Here is a 27,017-nt window from a genome sequence, read left to right as displayed (position 1 = left end):
CACCTGTAATAATACCTCCAGTCTGACAGATATAATTTCTACTAGTCCAAAGTCAAGTGGCTTCTCCTTGCTGCAAAGGACAGGGCTGGGCTCTCACTTTTACTGCCAGGGCTGTTAGGTTGAGTAGGTGGATGGGGGGAGATTCTACCCTGCAAACTTTTGTGCTGTTGAGGATTTCAGGAATAAGTCTGCTGGGCTGCAGCTGCTGCTCTGGAAGCACCTAAGCCTGTATTTTTCACTGACAATGAAGTGCACACAAGAGATGTTGCTGCTTAGATACCTCCAGCCTGTCTGAACTCGTGAAGCCATTAAGTGCTGAGCTGCTCATTCCTCTGCTTCAAGTGAACCGAGGGCACCATCACTCCCTCATTGTGGTTTAACTGAAAATCTTGCCTTCAGCACATCCCACAGAGGAAAATCTCCCCAGCCACGCTCAGCCTGAGCTCCCCAGTTGTGCTGCTCTCTGCTGAGTGTGAGATGATGCTGATGGAGATGGAGCCCCAGGCACTGCACAGGAGCAGCCCCAGCCTGGAGAACCCCTCACATTTCAGCCTCCAAAGGCAATTCCAGCCTTTTGTGCTTCTGTGTCAGCAGAAGAGCCCTGGGAGAAGGAAACCCAAAGGCAGCAGAGGTTCCCCTGCCTGCGTGGGGGGGAGGTTTGGCTTTGTTTTGCTCCTGTTGCTAACAACGTCAGATGGGGCTGAATTTCCAGCAGCTCAGGATGAGACAAACAGCCAAGGAAGCATCAAAGTGAATGGGTGTTTTTTGATCAACACTGCAGAGAGTTTGTTTTCTTTCTCCACTTGCCCAATGACACACTGACTTGGATGACTGGGCTGTGACAGAGCCGGGTGGAAAATGTCAGTGGAAAAATGCAGAAAAAGAGCAAATATTTTTACAAATGTTAGTGACAATATTTTTACCTTTGGTCAATCCAAACCAACAGGAATATTTTTTCAGGACAAACTGTTCAAAACTCCTCATAGCCTGTGCCAAAATGTATGCAAAAGGGGAATATGCATGAACACTCATTAAATACAGTGTTCCTGTGGTGAATATGGTACACTAAAATTGCTTCTAATCTTGTGGCTGGAACATCTGTATAATTAGCAAGATTCCTCACCTTTTTCAGACATATGCCTGCTTTTTGCATACATTTTTTTTCCTTTAGGAATAGGAATTAGTGGAGGAGTTTGTTGCTCCACACACAACCATCCCCAGCAGAACCTTCCCATCCTCCTTAAACAAAGTTGTGACAAACTTCTGGATGCACCATTGCAAAATTAAGATTCTGACTCTGTCAGTGAGTTCCTAGTGGGCACCTCAGTCATCAGGAGAGGGAGAACTTCCCTGGCATTCACTCAAGAGCAGCTTCCTGGCAATTCCCCAGTGCCCTGGCACACAGCTGGTGCCTCCCCCTCTGCCAGCACATCTTCAGTTTCTGCTCTTCCCAAGAGCAGAAATTCATCCCTGCAGGTTTGTACCTCAATAATCTACTTGAGAAACACAGCAAAGGGAGCCTGCTGCCCCTGAAATGGCCTAAGAGGGAATAAACTGAAATTCTTAGGGTAAGCAGGGCATGTAATGGGTCCTGAGCACAGTTCTGGCTTTTCCTCTAAGGAGGACCTGGTTAAAATGCACAGTTTGAATTACCACTGTTTGATAAAAATAATCTATTTTAGCACAGTCCCCAAACACTGCAAATCATTGCCAGAAATGCCAGGAGAACTGTGAGTTTTAAGCTATAAAATCACAATTTCAGATGTGGAAGAAAACATACCAGTGATTAAATATTTTTACCATCCAGCAAAGCCAGTAGAAATTCTCACCATTAAAAAAAAGTTGATATATTTCAATTTTTTTCTGCATTTTTATTAGCTCTTATAAAACTATAAAGCCAGAGTCCTGATTATACTTTTTTTCTTACCCTTTTGGACTTTTCATTTTTTAAATCCCTAGTGTTTCTCTTTTCATAAACCTAAATTAAGACTGTAGCATTATTAGCCCATTTTTAGTAGTCCTAAAGAGCAACTTCTGACTAGAATGTGACTGTAAATACTTTTCACATAAATAAATGCAATCTCACTTTTGGTAGGATTTGTATGTGAAAGAAATATGTGCAAATGAAACTAAGTGCCTTTGATAAGTGGTTTGGGATTGCTGATTAATTGGAACTAAAACCAGATGAGAAAATTGAACATATGTTCTTATTCAAGTTCCCTGGAGGATTTGTCAGGGAGCTTGGCATACATTAATAATTGCTTGGAAGGGATTTAATTGCTCATCTTGTAGTTTTGCACATGCAAAACAATCAGTCAATATAAAAAGCGTGGTGTCATCTGTCTCTGTTAATTAGGGAGCTCAAATGCCTTTGAAAATAAGGGCTAGTAATTAAGCTACAATTCCAAAGGAAGCATTTGGGTTTGCCACATCAGGAACCATCAGAGGCACGAGGAAGGGGGGAGTACTTCCAGAAATCTTAAAATATTCCTGGTTTGTGACAGTTTTTCTGCACTAGCACTGAAATATTCCTGGTTTGTGATAGTTTTTCTGCACTAGCACTTTGAAATATTCTGGTTTGTGATAGTTTTTTGCACTAGCACTGAAATATTAATGGTTTGTGATAGTTTTTCTGCACTAGCACTGAAATATTCCTGGTTTGTGATAGTTTTTCTGCACTAGCACTGAAATATTAATGGTTTGTGATAGTTTTTCTGCACTAGCACTGAAATATATCTGGTTTATGATAGTTTTTTGCACTAGCACACAGCCAGGTTACAGAGTGCTCCCAGAGGCCAGAGCAGGAGTGCTGGGGATGCTCCCTGGGCCAGGAGATGCTCTCAGGGCACCTTTCCCCCCATCAGGAGCCCTGTGCCTGCTGCAGCAGCATCAGGTGAGATTCTCTGCAATATTGCAGAGAGAAATTCTCTGCTGCTGATGGCACCGAGACCTCTGGCAGAGCTGGGTGAACAAACCCCGTGTGGGTTTTCCTGCAGAAGCCTCACCTTCCTGGGTGCTCCTGCAGCACCTGGTAGACGCTGATCTGGAAGGTTTCGTTGTCGAAGCGCTCGCGGATGTAATCCTTGTAAATCCTGAACTCGGCCGCCGTCACCGCCTCCCCCTCGGGGATCCGCGACAGATCAAACCTGAACTCCCGGTAGTGGCAGCGCTGATGGTGGAACTCTCTGTCATGCTCCACTGGAACAGAAAACAGCCCATTAGGACCTGCTTTGTTCCCTGCCCCTCGCCATCACACACGCACAACAGAGAAGGGCAGGAATATCTGATTGCAGCATCTCACGGGCTGCTGGGATCATTAAAGCACATAGGAAATGCCTGCCTCTATCTGGGCTATTATAGCATATATGTGTTTATCAGGCTCCCTCTGGAACGGTTTTACAGTTGGCTGGTACAGGGGGCCATTGTGTTTTAATGGTTTTTGGCAGCTTTGTGCTTGACAAGTGACTCTGGACATTTGCCACCGATAACGGCGGAGCTGCTGTGGGAAGGAGCTGAGACACACAGATGGGGCTTTTCAGGAGTGCTGGTTCTTGGCCTGGCTCTGCTTCTGACAATCTCTCACACACACATACCCACACGCACTATAGGCACAAATTCCAGCCCTTGAGGCTTTTCATGCCAGTGACCCACATTTGGTGCCAGCTGAACTCACCACGCGCTCCGCAGGGTCAAAGCTTTCACTTTAAAGGATCTTTAGTGATCAGGGCTGTGAACAACTGTTCAAAGTGAAGACTTCCTTCCACCTCCCAACCCTGACTGTGAGATAACAAGTGCCAGAGCCTCCCAGGCCAGTGCAGGGTGACAGGTCAGCCTGTCCCCTGATGGACAGCTGGTGGTCCCGTGTAACCCCTCTCGTGGGTACAGAAGAGAGGGGTCAGTGCTGGCAGGAAACAAAGGCTCCAAGCCAGGGGGAGGAGAGGTGTCAGTGCCCCAGCCCAACACATGAGGCAAGGCACCCCTCTTGGAACCAATTCCAAATTAAACAGGCCAGTCAGACAAAGGAAAAGGGGGAAAAGGAGGTATAAGGGGATGAACTGACTCGCCCAAGGTCACAGCACATGACATTTTAAGAGCTGAGGTTTGAACCAGGGACTTCCTATATGACCCAGTCCTGTCGTCTGTCCACTTGACCTCTCTGCAGCTTGACTGCACAATTCAAGTAGTTAGCTCTGAGATTTCCTTGGCAAAGAATGTGTGTCTTTCTACAGGCCTGATTTCCTTCTGGCAGCAGCAAATCCATTGTGTAAATTCATTGACTTAAAGGGAATTACTCCTGAAAAAGAGGAGTTGCAAGCCCGGCTCTGGGAAGTGCTGTTTAAATTGACAGCCCTGCATGGCACAAGCACAGGTCAGCACTGGCCAGGTGTCCCCATGGCAGGGACAGAGCCTGGGCAGGCTCTGGGAGCAGGGCTGTGGCCAGGAAAGCTTTGCTGGCTGAGGCTGAGCCATTGGCCATGGACTCTTCCTCCTCTCTCACATCCCTTCTGTGAGGAGTCCAGTTTGCCACTGTGTGATTGCTGCTCAGGGAAAAGCTTCAGAGCTCTTACTCATAGCTGGGATTCATCTTAGAGGAGTTTTTTAGGTATGAAACCTCTAAACTTTCCAAGACAAAGGTGATTAAGTTTAGCAAATGGTTTTATATGTTGAGCAGTCTCTGTTGTGCCTCTACTAAAACATCTCAGGAACAACATTTAATGTCTCATACCCTGATGTGGAGGAATATTGTGAATATCCACCAGTGTTTGTAAAAGACTTGGCAGGTTGCAATTGCCCTGGACGTGCTAGCAGCACTATTAAACATGCCTCAATCCCTTTCCTCCAAAGCACTCCTAATAGAATAAGACATAGAGAGCATAATTTCAGTTTAAAAGGAATTTATCTGCAACTAAATTAAAAGGGAATGAAAAAATACTTCAATATGGCATCAGTCCTTTAACCACAAATGTAGAAGAATGAGTGCAATGCTGGGTGGGTTTAGCTGCAGCTGTTAGCAGTAGGATGTACAAATATGATTTGCTTCCAAAGACATGGGAAGGCTGAATTTCCAGAGGAAGGTGGGTGCAGTTTTTCAGTGCATGTGTGATGACAACTACATCAACCAACACTGGCCTTTAGCTGCACTTTATGCACAAGGTCTGACAACAAGCACAAGACAATGAAACTTTTTGGGGTGCTGCTAAAGTTCACAGCAATTCCCACTGCTGAGCCCTAGAAAAAATGTGTCATGTTAGTATGAAAAATTAACGGCCAGGGTCATAAAATAAAGAGCCCCAGAGTTTGAACTTTCCCATGCTTTGCAGATGTTTGGATATAGGGTTTTGGCCTGAACCATCTTTAGTGTTAAAGCAAACATTCCTGTGGCTATAGTCATTAAGATCATGAAAATATGTGGATATGTAACTGAAGAAAGAATCCCAAGAAACCCTTCAACTCAGTGTTTATTGTTTTTCCCCTTTTTCTTTGCACTCTGGACCTATCTGCTGACCCAGAAGTAACAAATCCTTTCAGAACTAATTTATGAGAAACACTGACCCTGAATCAACATCTGTTAGATGACTGCAGTAAATCTTATTACATAATTAAACACCAAAAATCTATGTTAAAATAACGTTAGGGGTCTGACTCAAACTCATAAAAGCAAGACTCTTCATTATGAAGGCTGAAATCCTATCCCCCAGTCATGCTGCTGTGTTGGTATTTGGGAACATGTGGTACAGTATATCTGATCAAGCACTTTTTGTGGAGCCCTGTGATACCTTGAGCACAACAGGGGTAAGCAGGGGAGCATTCAAGGAGCCTGAGTTTCCTGGGTTTGATGGGTGTTAGACCTTTGACAATGCTGCAACTGGGGCATTTCCAGTTAATTACCTGAGGAGTTGGAAGGGGGAGAGTGGGGGAGAGAGCTTAAAAAAAAGGCAGGGGGGAATAGTGGTATTTAAAATGTTCACTGAAACAGTTGAGAATTGATGCAGCTCTTTGGATGTGGCTGTAGTTTCTCCATTAGATTTATAAAATCCATGATCCCTATTGACACAACGACCAGAAGAAAAAAAATTTTGGTCATTCTTAGTCTCAGCTGTTCATTAGCCATTAATGTTAAATTAACATTAAATGCTTCCTTAAAAGACATCAAGCCTTTTGAATATTTGCTGGATGTGCTTCATAGCCCTTCTGCCCACAGAGCTTCAACTCATCTTTGTCCCAGGCTCATAGTTCTCACAAATCTACTACCCAAAGGCTTTGGTGAATGGTTTTAGCCCAGATGCTAATTTCAAACATTGGAAATTCCAGCTCACAATTCAAATGCCTTGGCAAGGCAGCTGCTTGGAGAGGAAGCCAAAGCTCTGGATGTGCAATCAAAGGTTGTAAAATAGGAAAAGGAAGAACACTCTTGAAAAATAATTCTGCTATGAAACAGAGTGTGTGCCTTGACTGTGGGAAAACACTGCATTTCCTCTCCTTACAAAACAATCCAAAGTCACTTGCAGGTGATGCATTGCAAACATGAGCCTCTCCTCATTCTTAGAAGCATTTTGGAGACACAACCACTGCAGACAAATTCTGGTCTAATTCAACCCAGGGCTCAAAATGTGTAAAATAACCCTTGGCATGGTGAGTGTGTCAGTTAATTGGAGCTGTGGTGGATGAGGATCATCAGACACTCCCTCTGGCACAGTCCTTGGGAAAGGTGAGAGCTGGGAGCTGTGGGATGGAGGAGGACATCAGGTGCATGAGAAAACAAGCAGGACACCAAAAACAGTGGGGGGACAATTCAGGTGATGCAGCCAAAACAGGGAATATCTCAGGCTGGTGGTTATCAGTAACTTGGCCACACCTGTCTCAAATATGCAAGTCAGATGAGCACCTTTGAAAGGCTGGCCCTGCTATCTGAGCAGGATCTGAGGCTGCTCTATCTGATGCAGAGAGGGCTCCCAGCCCTCTGAAGTCCTTTGTCTCTCCAAGCCTCTGTTGTGGCCTGATGGTGATGCAAGAGGGGGCAGGACACGGTTGTGCAACTGGCAGGGATGGTGGAAAGAAAACAGGGATGGATACATGTGCTCAGGTGTGAAGCAGCCAGGTATCAGATCCAAAAATTGGGGAAAGATGGAGATAAAATGTCAACAAATATTGGGTGCTTGTTCTGACCTGTGCTGAAGATACAGAGCTGAAAAACAGCAGGCAGGGATGGAAAAGTGCAGCTGTTGATATTTAGAACTTGGAGCAATACAGGTACAGCCAGTACCAAAAAAATTCATGTTGGACAAAAAACCTTGTGGCCCTGATTTAGCACCCAGGTGCCCAAAATCCCAAAGCAAAAAGCTGGAAACTTAAACTGCTCCTAGGTTTGGTCATTTTCACAGCAAAATATGTTGAGATTAGAAATAAGCACCCCAACTGTTTGCAGCTGCTTTGTAAATCTCTGCTGGCAAGTGCAAAACCAACCTGAGCTAAACCTGCCAACACTGGCTGGACCTCTGGGTTTGGGTCAGGGATTGCTGGTGGGCAAGGTCTGATGTGGCAGAAAGGATTTTGGTGAGGCACAGCTTGCAGTGTTGTTAGTAAGGTTCTTTGTTGTTTTCTTTTATTTTTTTCCCAAGAATGACTGTGCTAAAAAGCAATTATTACCAAAGTATTAAAGAGTTTATCTAAATGTCACGGGAGTCAACAGAAATATTTTCACTGATTTCAATGGATTTCATGGGAGGCCAATCTCCCTGCTTAGGTATTTTTACTCTCTTGTTTTCTGAAGATGTAAAAAACTGCTTTTCAGAAAGAAATTCAACATCAGATGAATAGACTCTTTTCTCAGGTTGCCAAACCAGGAAAGCTTTGGTAACTCCACACCTCTTCTTCCCTTGGCACATTTGGGTGATGCACTTAGAATATGCTTTGAATATATAAACAAGTAAAAACTTAAATTTTCTTGTTAACGCTTTCACCTGATAATATGTTAATTGTTTTTATAAGGCACTTTGAGAGCAGTTGTCTCATTTATTGCAGTGCTTAGAACAATTAGAGCTACTTGTTTCTCATTTACAATGGAAAAAGGCACCAGAAGGAATGTGCAGTAGGGTGTCTGTAACTTCTTCACTCCCAAAAAAAGCCAGAAGGGATTTGTAAAGGACTTTAATCTCAAATAGATTAAAGGTCCTGAATTCCTGAGACTGAAAGATAAGTCAAAGGAAAATAGATTCCAAAAGACAACACCCCCTGCCTCAGCCTCTCAGCAAGGCTGAGCCATCAGCAGTTGCCTGAGAAACCCTTCAGAGATTTCAGATGCCAAAAAAAATCTGCCACACTCTGGCATTAAGGTCTAAAGATTTTCAGAGTCTACCTGTGTGGTGAATTTAGAGGGTAGGAAAGTCTTTATCTGATTTCTCTCCAACAGCTGCAAGCTACAGAAAATGGGCACTGTTTCTTCAGAAGTAGCCAAGGGCTGCCTCTCCCAATTGTCCTGAGATCAGTGGGTTGATCTCAGCCTCAGTGTTTCCATCAGAGAGCAAACTGAACTCTGACTGACACATCTACATCCAGCAGTTCAAAATCTCATTTGAATTTTCTGAGAATTTACCTTTATTTTCTCTCATCACCACCCCCTGTGTTGGAATCCAAACCACCAGAAGCTTTGTTGCATCATTTCAGTGCAGAGCACGAGATTCCCAAAAACCAGCTGCCCTGGGACCAGCTCCACCTGGCCCCACCAGCCAGTATCTCTCATCCTGCCTCATCCTCCTGTACCCCTGGGAATTGTATTCAACTGGAAAAAGCAATTTTCCCTTTTTCAATGAGTTTTTGGGTGGATGCTGCCCTGTCCCAGCTGCCCACAGTGCCCAGAGCAGTGGCAGGAGGAGCAGGGACCTCCCAGCAGGGCAGGAGGGAGGCCAAGGCCACCCCTTGGGCTTGTGCTGCTTGTGAAATTGAGCTGTAAATTTTCAGGATGCCAAATTCTCGATGGGCTTCTAATTAGCAGGCATTAAAAGTTCCCTCTATAAATCCCACTTCTTTGTCTCTAAATTGGTGGATAAAACCATGGCACTTATGAAATATAGGCTTTTTCTCCTTATGTTGAAGGTTGAAGAAGGAGGAAAGCAATTAGGGGGAGGATCCAGTGGTCTGTGCAGCTGAAAGAGCCCACTGGGCTCAGCAGGACTCCTGATTGAGCAAGAAATTCGAGGTCAGTCCTTATATTTTTTTGAGGAAAAGGGGGACTATAATAAAGATTATTGCAGTAATGTCATGCCAGGCCACAGTCTGCAAAGGCACATGTTTCCCTCCTCATTGTGCTTGACAGCAAGAGTTACAGGGGCAGTGGCAGGAAATTTATAATGGCAAGAATTTGGGAATGCAAAGTTCTGTGATTGGTTTTCATTTGTTTCATTCTTTCAGCTTCATGATTTACATGCTGCAGCTAAAGCAGCAGTTACAGAAATATTTGAAGAAATAGTTGAAGAATATAAATTGGGAGTTCTATAAATGGAGTAGAGCAAATGTCCTGGGGTGTGTGATGAGATATATTTTAAAATTTTTTTTAAAGAGTGATAAAAACAGTATTTGGACTGCCTCTTACATGGAATTGTTGCAGCTCTCCAAGTCCTCTAGAAGCTAATGCAGATTTTTGGAGAAACCTAAGGAAAAACAAATACAGCCTAGATTTTGATCTGTACAAGAAGCTTACTAGAAAAATAGCCTGTGGTTTTCTACAACTCATTAATGCATCCCATCACCAGGGATTGCTGCTATCCTGCCTCTTCTAAAAACACAGCCTGTCCTTGCAGGCTCAGCACCCCCAGGTATTGGGGGGCTCTGGGCTCATCAGCCCTGGCTGATGCCTTGTCCCCATGTGCCCTTTGCTGCTCTGAGCCAAGGCAGAGCTCAGAAGGGAACCTGCACCCAGCTGCTCCCTGCCCATGGACCCATTTTACAGCCAGGTGGAGGGAGGAGAAGGTGATAAAACTGTTTCTTGCATGGTAAATTCAATGTGTGCCAGGGCAAAGTCCTGCCCCATCCATGGGTGGAGAGCAGGACTAATGCACTAATTTCAGAGATGAAAACCAGGCTCCATAAATCCTGATTCCCAAACCCAGAGGTTGGAAATTCTTCAGTGCTCACTCTGCAGAGTGATCTGGGCTAAGCATTTCTGCTTCGAAAAGGGAAAAAAGCCCCTCTGGAGTTAATATTCTCCCTTTAGCCATCACTTCATTTTTTCAGCTTTCAGCATGGAGCTGGTATTGCCAGCAAGACCACCTAGCCACAAACCCAGCAGGGAGCTTCCAAAATTCTTCTAAACACTGACTCCTTGTTATAAATTGAAAAGTGGTAATAGCAACAGTGCATATCACATCTGTGCCAGGCTTCAGGCCTGGGAAGCAGCAGCCTCCCTACTGCAGAGCACAACTTGGAAAGATCCTTTCAGTCCACACATGTATCAGCATTAGCCATTTCTTTGTCAACAAATCCCTTAATACGTAGCCTTTCTATCATGTACAGATGTCCAAAAAATAATGGAATACTGTACTACAAGATTAAACACTTTAATGTCAGCATATGTGTTGCATGACTCTGAACAATGGTATCATTGTGCGTGTGCAAACAGCCGGGCGAGGGAAGATGGGTTTAATTATCTCCCAAACAGCAGCAAGCTCTTCCTGACTGAGTCAAACTTCAGCTAGCAAGGGCTGTTCAGGACAGAAATTGGTGTTTCTGCCTTCCTGCTGTTCCTGCATTCTCCCAGTGCTGTGCCCAGGCCAGGCAGAGCTTGGTGCTGGAGCCACCTGCTCCCCCAGGAGCCACCATGGAATGTGCTGTGGGACCACAGGATGCTGTGTGTCACCACATCCTCTCACCCCATGTGTCACCCAGCAGCCTTTTAAGTCAAAATTCCCAAGTATGGTAGATGGCAAAGGGGGAAACAGCCATTGGGAAGGAAAGGACAGGGAGAATTGTGAGTGCAGCCATCTGAATTCAGAGACATTCCCTGCTGGGATTTCTCTGCAGACACTATAAGGCAGTGCTGGATGGTAAAACCATTTCATTTTAAAGAACCTCCATGAAGTATCTGGGCAGGTTATGCACAGGTAATCCATTTTCCTTCCTGAGTGTGCCCTGATGGGTACCTGCTCAGGCTGTGGTTCCTCTGCTGAAAGCAGAGCCAGACGAGATGAAAGGTATCCTGAAAAATTTACACCTGGGACTGCTCTGTGAACACAAAACCCTCCTAATAGTAAACAGACCAACAGTGGTGTGACTGCTGGTGCTGTTTGCTGTGTCTGCATGTGTATCTGGGGAAAGCAAAGTTAAATAAGCAGGGAAGAGTTGTGTTTCTGCAGAATACCTCATTCACAGCCCTGTCACGTGAAACACAGCAGCACATGGAGCTGCAATCCATCTGCAGCTGCTGTAACACACTGAGGATTGCTGTGGGATTTGAGTGGTGTGAGGGAATGGAGAATTCAGGGGGGTGACGGGGAAAAAAAAAATGGGAGTTCATGAAGTTGTTCCTTTTGACAGACTCCCTCTATTTCTACCTTCATCTTCCTGGGATCCACTATAAGGAAAACTCCCTCTACAAGTTCTCAGATGTTGTTTCTCTTCCTCCTTTTACAGCAAAGGGAGAACCCAGGACAGTGCTGACCTGGGGATTCACCCCACCAGCTCTCCCATTCCCAAAACCTTGGGGGTGGCTGTTCCCCAGAGAGACAAGCTGGGGACTGTGGTGATGCTGTGAGTCGTGGCTGCTCCTGTGTCCTGCCAGCTGGTCATCACAGCTTTGGTGTGTTTATGGCCATCACAGCTTTGGTGTGTTTATGGTCATCACAGCTTTGGTGTGTTGTGGCCATCACAGATGTGATATGTTGTGGCCATCACAGATGTCTCAAACCCTCCTGCTGGCACTGGGAGCAGGGTTAATTTACCCCTGACAGACCAGGGCTGTTGTGTTTCTCTGTGTACCTGAAAGTTGGGAAGCACCTGGCCAGCAGCTCCAGGGGCTCCTGCAGGGACTGTGGGTGCACTGAGGTGAGAGCACAGCCCCAAAGGCAGCTCAGCTCTGCTCCACACCCTGCTCTAGAGATCTGCCTGCAGCCAAACTAAGCAGTGAACAAAATGACAGGCAGAGCTCATCATTGCTGCTGCTTTCTTGTCTCTGTCTGCACAGTGAATAACAGAACAGAGGCATGTTGCTGTCTAACACATCCCCCAAATGCTCTGGGTGCAGCTGTGGGAGGTATGTGAGGATGCAGGACACATTTTTCTTTCCCCCTTTGGGCTCCATCACACTGCTCACCGGCTCTTTGTGACTCAGGGCACAGCCAGGCTGCTTCCCTGAGGCTGTGGAATCAGGGAGCTGCATCTGGCCCCACCAAATTCACAGGAAAGCTGTGCCAGCCTTAGGTGTGAAATGCAAGTCACACATTTTGCCAGGGCATCCAAGGGTCACAGAGATAGTGGCAGTCAGGAGGAATCACAATGAGGATCAGGCTGAGGTGGCAGCCACAGAAAAGGGCAGGTTTGGAGGAGGGGAAAGCAGGAGGGTGATGGGTGTCTCAAGGGGGAAGAGGTTGCAAAGCACAAAGAGGGAGAAAATTTAAGTGGCAATAAGTCTCGTTGAGAAAAATAATCCCCCAGTCCAGACACTCGACAAATGGGGCCCAAGGTGCTTCCTGCAACCTGCTCTGAGACTGAGCAGGTCTCAAAATATCACTGATGCAAAAACCAGCAGCCTGCCCTGACTGCTTGCACACACTGCACTGAGCAAATGGAAACATCCCCAGGCCCAGGGAGGGAGAGACAAGGGGCTGAGCAGATCTGGTCAGGAATAAAGAGTATTCAGTCAGGGGAGATAAGAGATGTGAGAGACTGCTACAGGCAAACCTGAAATGGGGAAAAGACAAGGGAAGGACTTGCAGGATTTGCTGGGAGCACAGGCACCTCAATCTGCTGCTGGCATGTGCAGAGGACATGAAAATTAAAATCAAATCATGTTATACTAACTCTTCAATGCCATGGTCTGATCATGCAGAGATGTAGCAGGATCAAATTTTTCCCCTTGCATTCCAGTACCTACACTGGGGCAAAGTGACAAGTCTTTAAATGAATTTGATAAATGAGATACTATTCATAATAAACAGCCTGAGTCAGTAATTTTGGGAAGGTCACTGCCTGAGCATCTCTGATGTGTTTATACAGAACAGACAGAAATGGCTAAAGGTACCTCTGGTGTGTGGACAGTGAGTTCCAAATCTTCCCTCCAGGACCAAAAGAACTTTATGAAAGTTGTGCTCATAATCTGATGCTTTTAAGCCTATATGCTAATTATCCTTACTACATGACTTTTTTCAAGCTGCTCTCTGTTTTTTATTGCTATTGCAGTATCATTATATAGCATAAGGTTACTTAAGACAGCAAAAGATTCAACACTTGGAAAAACTGATAGAGAAAGGACTGGATTCTGGGCTGGTACAGCTGGTTTAGGTATTTTAGAAGTAAATGAAATCAAATGAGAATTTATAATCCTTCCTGAGGTCTGGATTCCATCAGACTAAACTCATTAGGCATTAAGGTGCAGGTGCAGCTAAATAAAGGATTGTTCTGCTTTTCCTAATGCCATAGATTCACATCTTGAGTTCAAAATAAAAGTCTTTTTAAAAGCACATGTATATATTGTGCATCTACTGGCAACACTTGAAAGAGAAAGCCCAGCTGATGGAATCTTCAAATGCCTCATTTTTGCCAAGGGAATGTGCCCATTTCTGCACCAGCTGTGCTGAGGGACACGAGTGGAGAAGTGACTGGACATTGGCCTCTTAAGGCTTATTCATTTCATTTGCATTAGACTTCCTTTCATCTACTGAGCAGCTGCCCAAATAAATGGCATAAATCTAATTAATCCTCCTTTAATATTGTATTGCCACAACAGCTCCAGCATCCCCCCAGACACTGCAGGAGTGTGAGCCTACACCTGCACAGCTCTGGGAGCAGCACAGCAGGAGTCACAGGGAGCCCAGCCTTTCTTGTGGTTAACTGGGGTAAAAGGAAAATAATTAAAAACCAGTTTCCCAGGTTTGAAGCCATACGACTTGCTGGATTTCTCAGCTGAAATCCCAGATTCTGGTGCTGTTGAGAGAGCAGTTTGTGGGGATATTACAAAATAAGCAGCTGATACCAGGCATGAGGCCATCAGATAAAGATCTCAGCCCTTGATTGTGATCAGCAAAATCTCAGCTTGGAATGTAGACACTGAGCTGTGCCCCAAGACCACGAGCAGCTGGGCCTTTTGAGCTGGTCTGTGCACTAACAAACATCTGCAGAGCTGGGAGATTAGGGGCAGCAAACTACTGAGGGAAAAGGTCCTGCTGCCCCAGAGGGGAAATCCCTGCCAGAGCAGAGCTCTCCTTGCACAGCCACTGCCTCTCTCAGGTGTTCTGTGTGTGGGAGGTCCAGTGGTGTTAACACAGTTTATAATTATTAGATAGAAGTGAAATATTTGGAGGGATGTTTTGGAAAATGACCATTAGAAACTTCAGTTACTGCTTACAAAGACACTGTGGAGTGCCCTTCCTCATGCAAGTGTGACTTGGTGACCTAGTTCACATTTTTCTCTGAGATCATCATGTTTCCTCTGTGCTGCCAAGAGAGAGGAGCTCAGGTGGGGCACTGGGTTTGGGACACGGGACCTGGAGAGGAGGTCACAGCCTGGAATGACCCTCCCTGCCAGCACACACATCCTCCCACTGCTCTCCAGCCTGTGATGGGATCATAGCTTATGCATAGGAGTTTTTTGCTTTCTAGGAATATTTGCTGTGCAACACATTTATTTTATTGAGAAATATGCAGGCAGCTGTTTGTTTTTTATTACCTCTGTACAGCCCTGAGAGCTATGAATATTAAAGACCTGTGAGCTGCTGACATCCACATACACTCCTGTTTGCAGATGTAAACTGTTTGTGTCTCAGAGTGATGGCAAGTTTTAAACTGTTATTTCAGGAATGTCCTCAGGAAGATAAACATGATGTATTCACATACAGAGCATGTGAATGTGTCTGTCCCCTTTACACTCTAAACGTTGGTGGCCCATGCCCCAGGCATAACGGCATCTGAAGGTGAGGCAAAGATTTATTTGCAGTTTAATTCCCACCCACGATCCCTATTATACAAGAGGAATTTTCTTTTGGTACAAGATAAGCCCATCAGTGACATCAGCAGCACCTAGCCCTGCATACCACAGCCCTGCTGAATTCCTGACTCCCAGCCTCTCACCAGGGCTGGGCCATCCAGCCCCTGAGTCAGCCCCTAACAACAGCATTTTCTGTTTTGTTTTGGTTTTTGTGTGCCTTCAAACACAATTTTGCAATTGCAGTTCTGGGGTAAAAGATCAGCTGTTGAAATACACCCTGGTGTCCTCGCATGGGTCTGGTGTGAATGGAGGGAGCAGCTCACGTCCTGCTGAGTGCAACTGGCAAAAACAGCACAGAAATCAGAGTGTGGGGCTTGTGGAAGTATTTCTGGAGGAGCAGGAGCACAGAGCACTCTGCTCTGCCTCCCAGGCTCTGCTCACTTGTTGGGCTGCAGCTGAGGAGCGACTCACAGTCTATCAGACACGCTGGCTTAGATTTAGGCTGAGATTTACCTCCCTCCCCTGCAGGATTTCAGTGAAGCAGCTCCCACCTCACAGCTGTGGAATAATGAGCAGGATGACAGTTACTGTTTGCTGAAGAAACATTTGGGGTTTGCTTGAATGTGTTTCTGCATCATTCTGGATTCTTTCGTGTATTTCTGTGTTCCCTGTGTCAGTCAGAGGTTTCTGTGGATATGGGCTCTGATGTTCTGGTAATTTGATTACAGTGCATGCCATGGATTGCAGGAACTATTGTATTCAGAGGCCAGAGTTGTGTCCACAGCAATGAGAGGAGTTTTACACCACATGTCTGATTTGCTTTTCCTTTTCACCTGTCTCAGGAGACAAATGATTCATCACATAGTGCTGAAATATCTTCTCCTGATTTGGGCCAGGATTTAAGAGTGGTTACCCAAAAGTTTCTTTTTGAGCTGAGGAAGATCTGTGATGAATTATTCTTCCCCAGTTCTTCTCTCCTGCAGTTTATTAAAAGTGTATTTGTGTAATTAGGGGGCCCAGTAGTAATGTTGTTAAAATACAAGTGGGCACATTTATTGTTTCCTCCAAAAGGAAACAACCAGTCTCTAGCAGTTCTGGTTTTTCCCTGCCTCAACTGAACATTTACTGTTTTATGTAGCTAGCAGATTGAGGTTAAAGTTACTTCTTCCCCCCACCCCTTTTATTTCTTTTTGTTAAAAAGAAAAAAAAAAAACCACCATACTCTTAACAAGTGCTGAATTTTTTAAAGATATGGTCAGAAAGGAGAACTTAAACTCAGCATGATGTTTATAGTGCCACACAAGCTTCAGGAAAAGTGATGTGCAGTACTCTTTATTAACATCTAAGAAGTCCCTGCGGGATTATAATGACTGCAGAGTAATAAACAAATAAAAGTAGCAAGATTAAATTGTTCAGAATATTTTTAGTGATGGAAGAAGCAATAAGTTTTAACCTTGAGAACCAAGGGAAGAGCAGCTTGTGGGTAGAACAAACACAACTAGGAATTGACTCCTCTTAGTGATGACTGGTTATCATTCATGGCATTACAGATAATTGTCTTAGGTAAACAAACTCTTAAAATATGGATACAAAAGAACAGTACTCAAATGTAAGCACCAGAATTCTGAATTTCTGAATTACAGTAGTTTTTAAACTTCCATTTAGATGACAGACCTGAGTTTGCTTTCCCTTGTGGTGCCAAAGGACTCACTGCAGTCAATGTATGTTCCAGGTGCTGGGAAATACAATGTCTATCCCCATTCCTCTCTAGGAAGAAACTCTTCTCTCCATCAAAATCAAAACTCCCAACTACTATTTCTGCATTATTTTAAGAGCATTTTTTAGTACTTCTCCCAGAGCTCTTCTGGTCTCTTTTTAAAGTTTGACAGCCCCTGAGCCTTCCCTCTCCCCTCCTTTCCCTCGTGGTTTTTTTATTTTATTTTATTTTTTTTTAAAGGAAGGTAGCTTTTAAGAGCTTGCCATGAAGATCTAAGTTAAGGGATTTTCTCTCCCACAAAGCCTGCATAGTTTCCCAGGCCAGGTGGACCCGATAGCACTGACTGCATGCTGAAAAATCTCATCCCCACCCTTCAGGCACTTTAATTGTAAGCCTTTCCAGATACACTGGATAAACACTGTCAAAATGAACCTGAAAGGGTTGTTGTTGTTGGTTTAGCCCTTAAATAATTATGAGTTTGTCTGTCTAATTACAACATAATCTTGTTTAAACTTGGATGGTTATTTGCAGTATCTCTTAAATGAGGTGGAAGCAGAAGCACTGGGGGGAAAAAAAAAGAAAATCCACATTTCTTCCACTTTAAAAGAAGGAAAATAGTTTTTACTCCTGTAAAATTTAATTCAATCTGACAACAAAAGGCTCTAACTTGGAAACTACTGGTAGGAAAAAGATGATAAAGAATAATTTGGAACCTCCGAGATGCAACAGAAACTTAATCCCCCACGGATAATATTTTTCAAACAGTTTAGAAATAGTTTAAGGTAATTTATGGGAAGACTTGAGTGACAAAGCACATTACTTGAAGTGCCTTTCCTTCACTAGGCACTTTCTAAATTCTTTCTCTTTCATTTCTTTACTCTCAGGAGACTTTTAAATCCAGTGAACCAAAACAACACTTTGTTTGTTTGGTATAGCACGGGGCTGGCACAGATGGCAGACACTGCACCTGTTCCAATAAACTGGGGAAATGGAGAGATAAACCATAGCACTCATTAAGGGGAATCTACTAAAACATGAACAATTTGTATTTTGAATATATTCCAGGAATAAAAGGACAAATACATCAACAGACTTTGTTTTTAGCATTATCAGTTTAAAATAAACTCTCTTTAAAAGGAACTTCACATTTGGTTTTATGTACAAAGGCAGACACACCACTAAAGAAACTATGATAATGCTTGATTTTCTTTAAGAAAGGCAAAGATTTTATCTAGCTGCACTTTGTCTTCTAAAGAAAAATTACTTGCTGGCAGTTTAACCAGAATTAGTTAATTCTCCTTTTCCTTAGTTATGGCACTTTTTTTTTGCTTTTGCATTTTCTCACGTTGAGTAATATCACATTCTTACAATCTAGCTCAGAAGGATCAAAACAACAACATAAACTAAAGTCCACCTGCTCATCTATTAATAAATAACTAAAATTATTGGGGGTGGGGTGGGGGGGAATTGTTTAGATCGTTAGCAACAAAGTTTCCTGCAAAACAGCTTTTTTCTAGGCACCAGGAATATGCTATATAATATCTGACAGATTATTTAAAAATCCTAAATAAGAAGAAACATTAAGTAACAGTTCTTCAAAGGATAAACTTCTTCAAACATTTGCCTTGATCATCAGAGCTTGTGCAGTTCAACATGCCATACATCTCCCTCAATTTCTCTCCCTCACACACTCAGCATTAAATACAAAATGTCATGAAAATTCCTAAGTATCATTTAATGTTGGCAGCCCTGCACTGTAAAGCCATTTATATAAAACTGTGGTTGGCAGCTCTCACTCTTCCATGGGAACAAATTAACATTGGCATTCCAAACACAGGAAAGTAAGGAAATTAGAAACACAGTTTATATTTGGCCAGTGCTTTGAAATACTGTACCATGCTACTGATGTCAATTAATGAAAAGCAGAGTTTTGTGGAGAGGGTCTGGTTTTCAAACACATTAACACACGTTAAACATGTTTGCACAGGAACTGGACTGTAAGCATCTTGGTTCCCAAACAAAAAAGCAATTACACTAAAACTTGTAGTCTCAAAGTTGCCATTAATTCAATCCACTCAGTCTGGATCACTGAAGGATTTTCACTGACTCTGAGATGTAGATGAGACAAATGTCTAAAAGAAGGGATAAGGCACAGTGTGGTGGGGATTACACCCATGATGGCTTCTCTGTTACCTGCTGTAAATCAGGTATATTTGTGTATAAATAATGAAATTGTAGAACATGTACCCAAATAAAGGAGGGGGGCTCAGCAAACTTCGTGGTCCTCATCAATAAAACAAAGAATTCCAAAAGAGCTTTTTGAATTAGAACCGGTTCAATCTTTGCTACCTGCAACCTTTTTTTGTAGCAAAGGTTTTTACTGACAAAATCTCCAACACCAAAAAAATCTAGATGGCAGTTTATCTCCTGGCACAATTCCACCAACTTCAGTGGAATTACTCCAGCACGGAATTTGGCCCCGCAGCCTTTACAAGGCGCTGTTTATTTGTTCTGTGATTCAGATATTTTGATACCAGGAATCTTTCAGCACTGAAGTTTCTCCATATGAAATATGTCTTGTATTAAGAAATATCAGTTTCACATTTTTGTCAAACATTATTTGCTAAATTCTGTTTGTTGCAAGGATGGGAATTCAGCTGTAGTTCAACAACATGGATCAGGCTGATAATGATAAGCAGTGACTAATAGGAGCTGGTTCATGTTTTGATTGTTTGCAGCAAAGGAAACTTCCCTCAGAAACAATTTCAAGATTAGGAGAGAAAACTCTCTGAAGCTCTAGCAGGAACTACTGCATGCTCATTATTTCAACACAGGGGCACTTCTTTGGCCCAATTCTGCTCTCAGTGGTGCTCGTGTAAATCAAGAGGGAGTTTATGGGAATTACTTTGGACGTAGAGTTGTATAAATGAGACCACAGGGCCAGCTTCAGTAGAAATTTGACAATTTACACCAATGAAGACCTAGCCAAGAATTTTCTCTTGGGTTTCCATTTTTCTAAACTTAAGCATGTGCAGAACTTTATCCATGTGATTAGTCCTTGTGTGTAGTCTCATTTATTTCGAACAGTTGGGAAGGGAAAATCTTTATCCTGAAACTAATTTAAACAGCTCTCTCATTTCTTTAGAAGTTCCTTCCATTTAGAGAAGAAATAGGCATATATAAAATAGCATATTTTATTTATATATAGTAATGGTAAGTATTTTTGATATATATATATGTAGTTAATTTATAAAAGTGATTTGATGCAGACACTAGAGAGGAGGACTGGAAAGGGTTTAAATGGTCTCTTAATGCTGTATATCAACAGGTAACCCCTTTATCTGGCTTGCTATCAAAATTTGATTACTTGTGCTCAAACAACTTCATCCATCATTGCAACTTCTCACTGGTATTCATCCAGTTAGGACAATTTAGAGGCATAAAACTAAATGTGTTATCATTTTAATCACCAATTAACAGTTTCCATATAAATATTAGCATTTCCTCACTTGGTTCAAGGATAGCAGCCCTAATAGCACTAACAGTATATTTGATTTAAACTAATTAAAAACAGGGGCTCTTGCAATTTAATATATTGATTTTACCAGTGGGACTTAAATCTTTTATAATAAGTGTACACAGCTGCAGCACTCACCCACCACCACTCTCAGCCCTAATCCCTGCATTCCTCCTGACAATAACATGACAGGATCCACACATCCCAGTATTAGCCTTAACCCCAGTGACACTGCCAGAATGTATTAAACTAAAACATCACAGTGTCCTATTTAAAAGCAGCCTGTCAACGGCTCTGACTGGGCTTTAATAGTTATAATCTTTTTTTTAATTAATGTTTCCAACCACTTGTGTAACCCTCTCTCACACGTCTCTCCCCGCCGACCCGAAAATGTGTTTCAGGCTTATTTCCAGGGAATGTAGTGCCTGGTTTTGTGCTGCCTGTGCAGAGGTTATTAAAGCTGCTTTGCAGGGGGAGTGCTGGGACACACACACACACACACACCCATAGACACAGGCATGGCACAACTGGGGGCACTGGGAGCAGCTCCTGCACGCTCCACTGGTGCCCAGCTCCTGTTACCAGCATCACAAGACCTGGCCATCAAGGCTTGTCTCCTTCAAAGCCCTTTAAGAGCTGTTGTGTTTTGGCTTCTAAACTGCAGCTCACAGAGGGGGATTCACCCCCCACTCCCAGGACAGCTTGTGTGGGAGCAGAGGAAAGACCCTGCTCTGGGATAAATTTGCTATGTGCAAGTGGATGGGGACAATTTCCAGGTCCCTTTTCCTTGTGTAAGGACATCTGTCCTTGGCTGCTCCTTTCTGTTACCAGCACATGGCACAGGTAAATAGTTCCTGTCCTGCTCTGCTATTTTACACCTGGAAATTAGAAAATTAATTAAGTTCTCTCTGGGATGGATCTGTACATTCAAAGAATTGCTGCACGGTCAGTGTCCTTCACACCTTTACTGGGCTGTAAGCTTTCTGCCTTAGCCATTGCTACACCAAGTGCTGCACATATCCACACTGCCCAAAACAATTATGGGATGTACCTGCTCAGGCTTGAGAGCTTTTAACAGCATTAGGTGGAAGGAAAAAAAAAAAAAAGGCAAGGGCTTGGCCTAATGTATGGACAAACCATGTGATCGGGACCAGGCATCCAGGGCTAACTTTTAATCTGCTTTGTTTCAAGTGGGAAATATGTGAAGATCAAATAAGTTCAAATCCAGGTCAAATATCCTTGAAAATCTTTGATTTATATAAGCAGGAAAATGAGGTTTAAAAGAAGTGATTATGAAAGGGTTACTAAAAACACAGCTGTACGAGTACTCTTATATCTGAGGCTCTCCAAAGAAAAACTGTGTGACATCTATATTAACCTTTGGCTGTACACCAATGAAGGCCTGTAGTGAGCTGGAATGCAAGGCAGCCCCTTCCAAATTTTAACACAAGCCAGGTTACAGCTGCAAATGCCTGCAGCCCGTGCTCACTTTATAAAGTATTCCCCGAAGGAAATTTTTTAACTGTTATAGAATCTTTTTCTAATACCCTACAGTGTTAAAGCCTGTTATTAAAGGGCAAAGAGATGGTTCTGTATGCCAAACACTTGTCAACAAAAAGGATAGCCAGATGGTATGAAATAAAAGGAAACTTGGGGGCTCTTCAGCTTCTTGATTTATATTAACAAAAGCCACTTTCAAGTGCTCCTTCCAAGAATGACTAATTCCCCCCCCCATTCCTTTTTGCCAGGATTAAACAATGTTGCTCATTTTATAATCAACCACGAGACAAATTAACAAATTGCGTATCACTTGTGCCGACTTTTTCAAAAATATTCTAAGCAAGTCTGTTTACCAAGGCAAGTTTACCAGCATAAGGACAACGCAATTATTTTTAGAAGAGAAGGTCCAAGTCATCTAGAGGATGTTTACTCCTTAGCTGCTGTTTATAAACTTGAAATTTACTTGTGCAGAAAATGCTTTGCGTTTTTCCAGTTCCTAAAATGGATCCATTTGTAAACTGTATTGGACAGGATCTGAAATTAAATTCCAAATGCTAAAATTGCAGTAATAAATTTTACAAAATTAGGCAGTAATTAACTGGCTAACTTAGTCAGACCACTGTGGCTAAATTCTCTTTTAATTTACATAGAACTTCATTCTTGACACAACTCCATTCCCCATTCATCTTAGCACAGGTGTAAGCTAAGACAAAATGTAACCTGTAAATTAGCTGGTTATAAATCTAAATCTAATTAGTTGTCAGGATTTTACAGTAAGTTAAATTTTTCTTACTACAAAGCTCCCTAAAATGGAGCACCTGTATTCTGGTTCCTCCCTACCAATGCCCAGCATAAATTCTCTGGGCTAAATGCACACAGTATCTCCATAGAAATCAATGTGTGTATCTGATTTGTTGTTGGGGTTTTTGCTACGTAGCCCAGTAAATCTTGCAATGTAATTTTTTTAGAAAATATTATTCCCTCTGAAGTTGTACAACTATATGGAGGAAGACTATGACTAAGGCAAAAAAAGTGTTTTGGTAGGAAGCCTGTAATTGACGTTTTTTATTGACTGAAATTTCAAAGTATTATTTCTTTACTCACTTTTACTTCCTCCATGCTAAAATGAAACTGTATTATGCTGTGACACTTCCTCATTGTGATGCCTCTGGTATAGTAATAAAAGCCTACCTGTGAAATGCAATGCTCACAGAGTATCTCTTACAAAAGTAGGACACAGTTTACTACAGGCTGCATTTAGGAATTCGGCTCTGCTTTAAAAGGGATCATTGTAGAAAGTCTCAAAAAAATTCAGTCCTACAATAGATCTTCTAATTTTCCCTGAATGTCATAGAAAACTGTGGGTCTCAAAGCAGGTGTTGTGTTTGATTATATATGGAGTGAGTGGCTGCTCTAATTCATTAGAACCTCCATAAACAAGCCTGTCTTTGTCCTATGAAGATGAAAGAGCAATGACTATAATGGGATGAAAGGTGTGCACAGCGATGAAGAAAGCTGTTATAGATCTGTGTCCTTTTTAAACTCGTCCTGGCATGCACTGTTGACAAGGGAACAAAACAGCACAGATAAACCTCCAAAATGTGCTTTGCCGGTCTTAATTCCACCTGTCCTTAAAACTACTGGGTTTTGCTTGTGCTCTTACTACTCCCTGACACCATGCTGACAGCAGTGGAATAAAATAATCATTAGGATTTTGCATAAAGAACGCTCTTGGATTTCTAAGCAGAAAACAAACCCTGGCAGGTTGAAATGGATGAATATATCCACTGCAGTCCTCCAATTGCATCAGGATGTTGGTTATCAGGGGTTATGGTTTATACAGGTGAAACTTGCTCCACACAAAGTTCTCACATAGACATATCCAAAATGTAACTTATTTCACATGTATGGATCGATTTCACTCCTTTGTATTCAAAATCATCCATAGCCTAAACATCAGTTCTTTCTTATAACTCTGACATGAGCTGGCAAGGAGACTCTTCCTTGCCTGGGCAATGTGGGAGCTCTGCAGTTTCACTGATGATTCAGTAAATTACTACACCTGAGGAGCAGAGTTAAGCTCCCTCCCATTATGTACTTACATGTTTCATAAGGTTCTTTCCTCTCTACTGAAATGGAAAGCGAAGAGTGAATTTCGCTGTTGTTGTTTCAACATCTTTTGTCTTCTGTTCAGGGCTCTCCTTGCACTCCATGTAGGACCCGAGAACCACGGAGAACAGTGTTAGCAAGGTCACCCTTATCTTTAAAGTCAAATATTTGACTGCCATTGGTACTTTTGACTGCTCAAATATTTGATTTTAAATGTATCATTGCTCATCGGCTTAAGTATCCAGCAGTGACTAGACAAACACTGTAATTCCAAATGGAAAGCACCAGCCCTCACAGAGCACAGCCCCCGGGCCAGATGTAATTCCCAGCTTCCCACTGGGAAGCTTATGGCAGTTAATAAGGAGGTGCAGCTCATGCAAACTGGAGCTCTCCCACAGCGTCCCGTGGCTCCTTATCATGCAAGAATTGTGCCGGGATGGCTCCTGTGTCTAATAATTATTAACGTGTGTCACAGAGCCCTTACAGCTGCTGATCTTTTCAAGTTAGTTAAAGTGCTGGGATTAGAGAGGTGGTGGTTTAGGTGGTGATTTAATCTTTGATGCCTCTGAAGTTCCAGACAGTGGAAGTGTCCGGAACAGTGACATCCATAAAGGTGTCAATGGATTTATTGGAGATGGGGGTCTGTAATTCCTGGCAGGTTTTGTGCCAGAGGTGTGCTCCTCTTGCACTTGGCGTTTTCCTTTGTTTGGGATAAAGTCTGAGCTGATCTTGTTTTGGAAATACGGTTCAGGTTCTGCCTTGAACTCGCAGGCACCCAATCTGTACGTGTGTGGTTTATGAGCCGCACATGATGAGCTCTAAAAACGGATAGAGCGAGCCAGGTCTATAATTATATATTTAAAATAGAATGTGCACCCTGACAATGTTTTACTCAAATCCAGCCAAGTCAGTCCACACGGGTGTGCAATCTACAGCGAGCAAATAGAAATCAGATTGGGCCGTGGCATCCAATTAGAGAGGCCTAGTGAGGCGCATACAAAGCGTGCCAACTCTGCTATCGTTTGCATAAACCCATCCACATGTGCTTGTGGAAAGAGGCGAGTTAGCGGCAGAAACTGGGGTCAACAGGAAAAGCTGCAGGAGTAAATAAGGATTTACTGTGGAATCCCTCCCAAGCCATTAGGAAAACATGTGCGAGCAGCTCAGCCCCTCGGGCCGAGGGAGCAGCGCTGGGATGCGCAGGAACCGTCCCAGCCGCCCGTGCCCGCAGCCCCGCGGCTCCGCATCCCGCACGGGCAGCGGCCAGTGCGGGACCCGGGAGCCGTGCGGGACCCGGGCCGTGCTCTGCCTGCCTCTCGTGCCTTCCTTGGCGGTGTGGGGTGTGGAGCAGACCTGCCAATCGTCCTGTTGGACTCCTACCTGCAAATCCCATTTCTGACGTGCAGCAACTATCAAAGGGAGAAGACGACAAAGCGCTCGGTGTGTCGGTGTGCGCGGAGCGTGGGGAGAGCTCGGGCTGTCCAAATGCTGTGATGGGATGTCAGAGCCCTCTGCCCCCATCGATGCCATTCAATTACCTTCCGAGGGCCGCTACCTGCCCTTCCTCGCCCAGGTGGGCTGTCACTCACCTGACCCGCTGGGAAACAGCTCCCAGCCGGGGCCACCTGCGCCACCAGTCCCTCTTGTCCCGTCGGTGGCCGGGTCCCCGCTCCAGCCTCCCCCCGGTACGGCTCCCTGCCCGGTCGCCCCGGCCCCAGCCCCGCCGCGACCGGCACTCACCCAAGTTGACGAAGCTCATGACCATGTCAGCCTCGGTGAGGAAGTTGCTGTCCTGCAGGCTGGCCAGAGGCGGCCCCTGGGTGCTGAAGATGGGCTTGTAGGGGTAAGAGAAGCCCTCGCCGTCCTCCCCGGCGGCCCCCGCCGCCCCCTCCTCCACGGACATGGCATTGTAGAGGTCCAGCATGAACATGGGGGCCGAGTTGTGCTTGCCGTGGAGGTGCGGCCGCGGGCGGTGCGGCAGGCCGAGGATGGAGAGGATCTCCCGCTGCATCTCGCGGCGCTCGGGGCCGCGCAGCCGCCGGTGGATGAAGCTGGAGTGCACCTCGTTGTCCACCGTGAAGTCGGCGAGCACGCAGCGCAGCCAGAGGGCGGGCGCGGCGGCGCCCAGCACCAGCAGCCAGGAGGCGGGCTGCCCGCGCCCCGCCACCGGCATCGCGGCGCGGCGGCGGCGGCTGCGGGGCGGCGCGGGGGGCGCGGGGCTGCCCCGCCGCGGGACGCGCCCCGCCGCCGGCATGCGCGGCGGGCGGACGGACGGGCGGACGGACGGACGGACGGACGGGCGGGCGGGCGGGCGGGCGGACGGACGGACGGACGGACTCTCAGCCCCCGCGGAGGCGCCGCAGCCCGCTCATGGCCCGAGGAGGCGGCGGCGATGCGGGGGCTGCTCAGCGGCACCGGCCCATGGAGCCGGGGCGCTCCCCGTGCGGCGGCGGTCCCGCACGGAGCGGTGTGAGCGGCGCGGCTCGCTCGGCTCGGCGCGGCTCGGAGCGGCGGGGAGCGGCGGGAGGGTGTCTCTGGTGGGAGGAGCAGGCACAGCTAAAGCCGAGCGCTCTCTCTCCAAACCGCTCGGGAGAGAGAAAATCCCTGGAACTGCCTCGAGGAGGGACGTCTGCTCAGGTTGCTTTTCAGGATGTTTGTGGAGGCTGCGGGCTCGGCGAGAGGCTGAGCCGGTCCCGAGCGCCTAAATTACCGCGAACGTCATTAAGGAGAAGACACCCAGGGAGGGAGGGCGGTTTATGTACAAGGAAGGGGCCCAAACTCCCACAGACTTTATAGATGCGAGTGCATCGCCATAAGCACGCGTACACGCTTTTTTTTTTTTTTTTTTTCCCTGCCTACTATTTTTTTTTTTTTAAGAAATACAGATTAGAAGAGACTGTCCGTGACAAAACCAACCCCATTAAATAATTGAAAACGTGATGATTGTATATTCGCGTACATAGACACGTAAGTGTGTCTCTGTGCACAGAGCCCCGGGTCACTTTTTCCAGCCGGCAGTGGGGAGAGTTAGTGGAGAAGCA

General features: G+C 44.8%; 1 protein-coding gene across 1 annotated transcript in view; it reads right to left on the bottom strand.

Moving 5' to 3' along the window:
* BMP7 (bone morphogenetic protein 7) overlaps positions 1-26,705 on the bottom strand; it is a 40,459-nt gene extending 13,754 nt beyond the window's left edge. Inside the window, exons 1-2 of the mRNA XM_079321434.1 lie at positions 25,717-26,705; positions 3,006-3,198 (exon numbers count right to left, since the gene is read on the bottom strand). Coding sequence (XP_079177560.1) covers positions 3,006-3,198; positions 25,717-26,230 — 707 coding nt within the window. The 5' untranslated portion in view covers positions 26,231-26,705. The remainder of the gene's footprint in view (positions 1-3,005; positions 3,199-25,716) is intronic.
* Between the last annotated feature and the right edge of the window lie 312 nt (positions 26,706-27,017).

The sequence above is a fragment of the Erithacus rubecula genome (genome assembly GCF_903797595.1).
Source record: "Erithacus rubecula genome assembly, chromosome: 18".
NCBI lineage: Eukaryota > Metazoa > Chordata > Aves > Passeriformes > Muscicapidae > Erithacus > Erithacus rubecula.
Note: the sequence above shows the minus strand (reverse complement) of the source record. Positions and strands in the feature narration are given on the sequence as shown.